This window comes from Prosopis cineraria, unplaced genomic scaffold, assembly GCF_029017545.1.
Source record: "Prosopis cineraria cultivar Desert tree isolate PC_DT_omini unplaced genomic scaffold, ASM2901754v1 PC1270, whole genome shotgun sequence".
In the NCBI taxonomy this organism is placed as follows: Eukaryota; Viridiplantae; Streptophyta; class Magnoliopsida; order Fabales; family Fabaceae; genus Prosopis; species Prosopis cineraria.
Window position 1 is genome coordinate 26594 of NW_026556595.1, and position 7359 is coordinate 33952.

The following is a 7359-nucleotide window of genomic DNA, read 5'->3' on the forward strand; positions in this document are numbered from 1 at the left end:
TTGTCATTGATGATTTAATATAAATGATCAAATTTCTCTTGATCCATTCAAATTGATTGCTTTTAACATACAAACTTGTAATTTGCTGTTACATTCTTGATATTTAAAAAAAATTGTGATTCTTTAAATAAAATTTGTGGTTGACACTTGTTATTTTCAACACTAGTAATATCAGGAATTTAACATGTGAATTTATAATTTGTTATTGCATTCGTGTGATTTTTAGAAGAAAAATTATGATTCTTTAAATGAAATTTATAATTGGCACTTGTTATTTTTAACACTTTAGCAATATCAAGAATTTGAAATGTGAACTTATAATTTGTTGTTGCATTCTTGTAATTTAAAAAAAAAGTTATGATTTTTTAAACAAAATTTGCAACAAAATCAATGGCAATTTGGTCTCACTAATGATATAAAAGTCGATTTCAATAAAATTATGGTATTTTAAGAGATTAAATTATTATTTATATAATTTAAAAGAATTTTTTATTATTTTTCATTAAAAATTTAAGACTTTTATTTTTGAAAAAAATTAACACAAATTGTAGCAGGGAGAATGATATTAAGGTACTAAAACATTGAATCAAACTTAGGGAAAATAAAAAAAAATTTAAATATGTAAATAACAATTAGATACTTTGAGATGTGATAACTACTGTTTAGTTCATAAAGATTTGTTTGACGTTTTTGACAAAATGACATATTTTCTCCTCACTGACTAACATGTTGAGAAATAAGTCAAGTAATTAATTTGTTGGATTATTGACTAAAATGAAATAGAAGATGATTGCTTTCTTTCGATAAATATTTATCAGTCAAGTGTAAGTTCTAAAAATTAGTCGACACATCAAGAAATGACTATTTTAATTAAGTTATTGATTAAAACATAATAGAAAATGATTACTTACTTTATGCAAATTTATTTATCAATCAAATACAATTAAAGTAGTCATTTTTAGAAGGGGAGTAACCATTTTCTAATTTGTTTATAAATCAAATATTTATAAACAAAAAATGCTGTAAATAGATATTAAAAATTAATAGACTTTAAGCAACTAAGAAAAAAAAATTACCAGAGCTAATGCCAAAACACGCTAAAAGTATAAGGGCCCATAGTTATATTTTTCCTAGATCAAATAAATTACAATGAAAAATTATTAAAAGAAAAATACTTCTTCCCATTCATTTTTTTTATATTACTCCTTTTAATGTTATTTTCTCGCCAATTTCTCCATGTTGATTACATCAAGGGGTTTTTTTTTTTTTGCACCGAGAAATATTTTTTTTGTTTTGATCATTTTTGAAAGTTTAAACAAGTACCTGAATTTTTTTTTTTTCCAAAATGTGCCTTTTTATAAAAATATTTTTGTTCATTAAAAGAAAGTTGATGCAGACTCCGGTGGCCTGGTTTGTGCCTTTTTGTTTTTAAGATTTTTTTATTATTTTAAAAAATTCAAATCGCCTTGCAACTTATTTATTCATTACCCACTACAAAATGTTAGACACGTAAGAATTACATTAAAAAAATGCCTGTATTTAAAGTGAACCTAAACAAATAAATGTCACAAATATTCGCATGCAAAAGTGCAAATCTCAAGTGGCCAATGTTGGTCACCCAACTCAAGCCAACCCAACATCCACCCATCCACCAAATATCTCTTTTCTGTTAAAAAAATAAATCTATCTATTTATATATATATATATATATATATAAATAATATTTGAATAGCATAAATTTTAACTCTTAATTTTATCTCAAGATTAATCATTAAACTTCAACTTAATATAAATCCTTTTTTTGCTAAAATAATCTAATATAAGCCAATCCTTATAATTTACTCAATTGAAGAATTATAGCTTTGGGCACTGAATTATATTGAATATAAATAAGAATTGAATTATTTTAAATGAATAAATTATAAAATTGAGTTACTTTAAGTTAAAGGCATATAATGAAAAATAAATAATTATAATTTTTTTAAAAACCTCAAAACTAATTTTGTCTTAAAATCAATTTAGGTAAAGGTACATTTTTTTTCATAAAGTATTTTTCAAGAAAGACATAATATTTTAAAGTATTTGTTAGATATTTTTACATTTAAAATAATTAAATCGGAGTATATATGCATTGTTATTAAACCCTCATAAACTTTTGTTAGAAAATGCTAATTTTAAATTGAACTCTGACTTAATGGACGCTTTTAAGGATTTAACGTTATGGTAGAGGATACTCTAATTTAATTATTTTAGAGTAAAAAATACTTCAACAAATCATAAAAAACTTTTGATGGAAAAATGCACATTTGCCCCATCAATTTAAAATATTTTATATAACATTTTTAAAGTTGATCGCCCATGTCTATAAAAGATTCTTTCGCGCTTCATCTTCTTCACAAACCCCGCACAGAATAGAATCCATCTTCCATTCGTTGGTTCATTCTTTCTTGGTTTCTTTTTCTTCAGCTTCTACCACACCCATAACCATGGCTCAGGTGCTCCATCCTACCCCTTATTTTCTTAATTTTTCTTCTCTTCTTTGTGATTTTTTCATCAGTTTTCTTGGGTTTGATCATTATAGTTCAATTCTAGTTCTTTTTATTTCTTCATGTCTTATTTTGTAATTCATGATTCTGACCCGTTTGGGTTCTCGCTTATAGTTCTGAATGTTTGCGCTGAACTAGGGTGAATTTCTGAGCTGAGTTATTATCAGGATTCCTTGAAGTGTAAATTGATTGAATTTTCGGGAATGAAATTTGAATTTAGGATTGCCGGAAATTCATGGGTCGTATTTCATATTTTGAAATAGCTTGGACGGATAAGGGCATCCTCATATGGGTGTTTTTACAGATTTTGAAATAACTTAACTGATTGGTTATGCTTTCAATTCTCTCGAACCACTAGGAGCTATTTGACTGGTTGTGAATGTTTTTTATGATCTCTAAAGTTAATCAGAATGCTCTAGCATCATTACCTGTTACTTAATTATAAGTTTTTAGGCTTGACTCATCTTTTAAATATTCCTTTTGAATATGAAACACATGTTGCTGGTTCCTTTAGTTTATGTGGACCTTTCAATTCTTAATCTTATCTATGCATCACATATCTGACCGTTAACACATAAGCAGAAAGTGTGAAACAACAAGGGATGTTGTGTTTTGTTGTACTATCACACCAATTTTGCTTTTATCTCTCTGCCGTCCTTTTTTTTTTCCCCTTCTTAAATCGATTGCAGTTTTTTCCAATTTTAAAGTAATTTTTGAATATTTTTCTTTTTATGTTTGTGCTACTGGGGGTAGTGTTTAAGCATGATTATTCTCTTTTTTACCTTTTTCATTATATGGACCCAAAATTTTCACTTTGTGGATGCAGACTGTTGTCCTCAAAGTTGGCATGTCATGTCAAGGATGTGCTGGTGCAGTGAGAAGAGTTTTAGGCAAAATGGAAGGTAAACTTTGCTTGCACCATGAACTCTTGTCTTCTTCTTCTCTAAATTAACCCTCCACTTTATTTCCAGTACAAATTATTCAATATTCTCTTGCTATTTTATTCCAGTCTAAGTCATTCAATACCTTTCTAGACACTTGAGTTTCTGCAATTTCTATCATTCAACTAGTTATCATTTGTCTTCCCCAACAGTTTTTGGTTTCAAGTGGCGTTTTGTGTTTCCTTAATTTTGAAACTTCCTGCAGTTTCTATCCTTTCCTCTTTCTCTTGTTCTCTCTGTTCTGTTCCTCGATATGACATCTTGCTTTACCTCACTTGAGGGATTATGACAAGGTTTAACAGCCCAACTTCTTACTAATTTTGTGTTCTCTTGAACTTGTTTTACTCTATATGTAGCTCTACTCATAGCCCAGAAGATCTGTTAACTCTTGAGTTTGCTTTCCTCTTGCTCATCACTGAATTTATTAGAACTGAGTTTTCCTGAAAAGTTTGTACTTATTGGTTCAATCGTTTTGGTTCCCTTGGTAGAAGAGAATGATAGAAGCAAATTTGCAGAGCTGACCTAATTTGCAAATAATGGCTCCATGAGACCTGAGATCAGCTATTCCTCTTCAAATGTTCCTTTGTAATGGTGTTGTTATCCACAGGTGTTGAATCTTATGACATTGATATGAAGGAACAGAAGGTGACAGTGACAGGAAATGTCCAGCCAGAGGCAGTTCTGCAGACTGTATCCAAGACCGGGAAGAAGACTGCCTTTTGGGAAGCCGAAGCACCGGTCCAGCCAGAAATCAAGCCGGCTGAACCTGAAAGCAAGCCTGCTGCTGAAACTGCAGCACCAGCTGAGCATGAAATCAAGCCTGCTGCTGAAACTGCAGCACCAGTTGAGCCTGAAAACAAGCCATCTGAAGCTGCTGCTTCAGTTCGTAATGAAGACAAGCCTTCTGAAACTGCAGCATCAGCTGATCATGAGAACAAGTCTTCTGAAACTGTAGCTGTTGCCTGAAACAAAACCAGTTGATTGGTTCAATTCCCATATGGAAGTAGTTGGGTCTATTTGATCAAATTAATACTTGCTGCACTTACAGAGAGAGCTTACTATTATTAATAGCTGTATATCATGATGCCATCGGAAGAGGTTTTTATTTTATAGTATGTGCTTATACTCTCTAATCTAAAGCTTTAATAACTTGTTGGTTTCTGTCAAGTTGTAATGTGGCTGTAACAGCACTAGTGTGCTTTTCTACCCAGGATTCAACTTTTTCCTTTCCTTATTATTTCTCTCGTTTCTCTCTATATTAGTCCTCAGAGCAAAACTGAACAAAACTTACCAAAGCCAAACCAATCTAATAAAACTAAATAAAACTGACCGGTTTGGTTTAGTTTTATAAATTTAAAAACTGAATGGTTTGGTTCAAGTTTCAGTTTTTTTCTTTAAAACCTAAACCGTACCTTTTAAATTTTTAAATGTATTTTTTATGATTAATATTAGACTATTAGTGCTTGTTTTTTAAAATTTTAACTCCAACTAAAGTCTAACTCAAGCCTAAAATTTTAATAGAATCGCTAATTCTTCCTTTCTTAGTTTTGCTATTAGAGAATCAATACATATACCGATGTTATGTTAAAAATGATCTTTTTAGATAATTTTAGATATAGGATTTCCTTCTTTTAGATACTTTTCATTATAGATATCAAGAAAATTTGTAATGAAATTTAACTCATATTACTTACAAATGCATATACTCTAGTATTTATTAATAATGAAATTTGAATGTGTGTGTGTGTGTGGTGTGTGTGTGTGTGTGTGTGTGTTGTGTGTGTGTGTGTGTGTGGTGTGTGTGGTGTGGTGTGTGTGTGTGTGTGTGTGTGTGTGTGTGATGTTTATTTTCATCATGAATAACAAAGTTGAGAATATGACTTGAAGTTAGAATATGAAAGAAAAAAGAGTAAAAAAAATTATGCTTAGCCTTAATATATGATTTTATATAAAAAGAAGTGAAATTTGATCCATATATAAACTAAATCAAACCAAACCACCTAAAAACAAAACAAAACTAATCTTAATTAAAAAAACAAACAAACAAATGTTATTTTTTGTGCAAACCTATTAGTTTGATTTGGTTCATGTTTTGACCAAAATCAAACCAAATCATACATTTAATCATCCTTATTAATTATAGTTTAGCATCAAAGTTAGTTTTTTCTTTAAATGAAATTATTTTATAATTTTTTATTACAAGCAAAATGTGTTTTTATGAGGTGGAAGCCATGTTGGCAATAGAATGCTTTATTGAACCCAGTATATTTGTTATTTAAGATACAAATATTTCCTTAGAATGGAGATCCCAAAGGAAAATCTAACACAACATAAAATAAAATAAAAAACGAACTACTATTTATTTTTTTATCATCTAATCCAACTTTTTTTAGGCTTGTAATTATAGTTCTGAGTATCATATTATTGAGGGACAATGAGCTCTCATGCATCTTGACAACATTCATGTATTAGATCAAAATCACAAAAATAACATCGCCTTGATCAAAATTAAAGTACTTCTTAAGATAAATAAATAGAACTAAACAATTAAAGATATTATTTGCATTTCCCCTATTAAATTTCTAATAAAAATAATAATTATATGGAATTTTAATTAAAATAATAAAATTTCAATTCAATTAAGAGATTATATATGTGGCATATGGCAAATATTTTCTCCTCACGCAAAAAGTTTTAAAAGTTGGAAAAGTAACACTTAAGTCACACCAAAAAACAAAAAACAAAAAAAAGATTTTTTACCGAAAGTTGAGTTACAAATGTAGATCTCCACAGTTGAAAATATAATACTTTTAATGATCAAATCGACAGTTAGGATATGTTGGGTTTTTATTTTTATTTTTTGTTTTTAAACAATGTTGGCTACAGTATATATTTATTCTTTAATTTTTCATAACATTTCATTTTACTCATTAACTTTATAAAGTGTTTTTTAAGTTCTTTAATCTTAACATTATTAATTTTATCTCAATAAATTTATACATTAAATTTTTAAATATTAATAAACATTTTCAAATATTGACATGTTAAGTTTAATTTTTTTAAATAATAATAATTAATACAAAAAATAATTATTTAAAACTACTAATGTTAGGGTTAAAAAATAAAAAAAAAACTTTACAAAATTGAATGATCAAATTAAATTTTGTATAAAGTTAGAGAAGTGAAAGTGTATTTTAGTCTAAAATGGTTTACAACACCATTTTTAAAATTATTTTTTAAAACAAAAAAAAACAAAATATGTCTAGTTTTATTATTTAAAAAATTGATCAGTAGTGATGGTCATTGATGATTAGTGATGTTGGCTTACGATAATGATTGGTCAAGATAATTATAATTTTCAATGATCAAATATTAATATCTTAAAGACAAGAAAAATAAAATAAAACATCTTTAATCTGTTTCTATTTTTATTTTTCAAAATAAAAATAAGAACATTTTAAAATAATTAAATTTAAAACACTCCTCCAAACAAGTTTTTTAATTTTCTTATTTTTAAAGACAAAAATATGTTTTTGAAAAGAAAAACAAAACATACCCTCAAATTTTATAGATCACTTCTAGATTTGTTGCAACTGCGTACATGGAAATCAACTTTAACAATTTAAGTTTTACAAAAACCAGACATTTTGGACGTGTTTGGTTTCTGTTTTATTTTTATATTTTTAAAAACTGCTTTGCAATATAATTTTTAAATTTTTAAAAACAAAATAAAAAATTGTTTGATTGTATTAATTTAAAAATTAATTTTATAATTAAAAGTTGATTGATAGTGATAGTCACTTATAGCTAATGGCGGTAACTTATAATAATAATAACCAGTTAATAGATGTGACCATGCTCTCTCTAATTTT

The 7359-nt window shown here is 27.6% G+C and overlaps 1 protein-coding gene across 1 annotated transcript; it reads left to right on the plus strand.

The window, feature by feature from the left end:
• The first annotated feature begins 2353 nt into the window (after positions 1–2353).
• LOC129299720 (copper transport protein CCH-like) lies at positions 2354–4724 on the plus strand. The gene is made up of 3 exons (XM_054938181.1): positions 2354–2495; positions 3373–3448; positions 4095–4724. The coding sequence occupies exons 1-3, from the start codon at positions 2487–2489 to the stop codon at positions 4451–4453; spliced, it is 444 nt and encodes a 147-aa protein (XP_054794156.1). The 5' UTR covers positions 2354–2486; the 3' UTR covers positions 4454–4724.
• The last annotated feature ends 2635 nt before the right edge of the window (positions 4725–7359 follow it).

Coding starts and splice junctions, on each gene's coding strand:
- LOC129299720 (XM_054938181.1), top strand. Junction 3,449..4,094: donor AGTTTTAGGCAAAATGGAAG/GTAAACTTTGCT, acceptor TGTTATCCACAG/GTGTTGAATCTTATGACATT.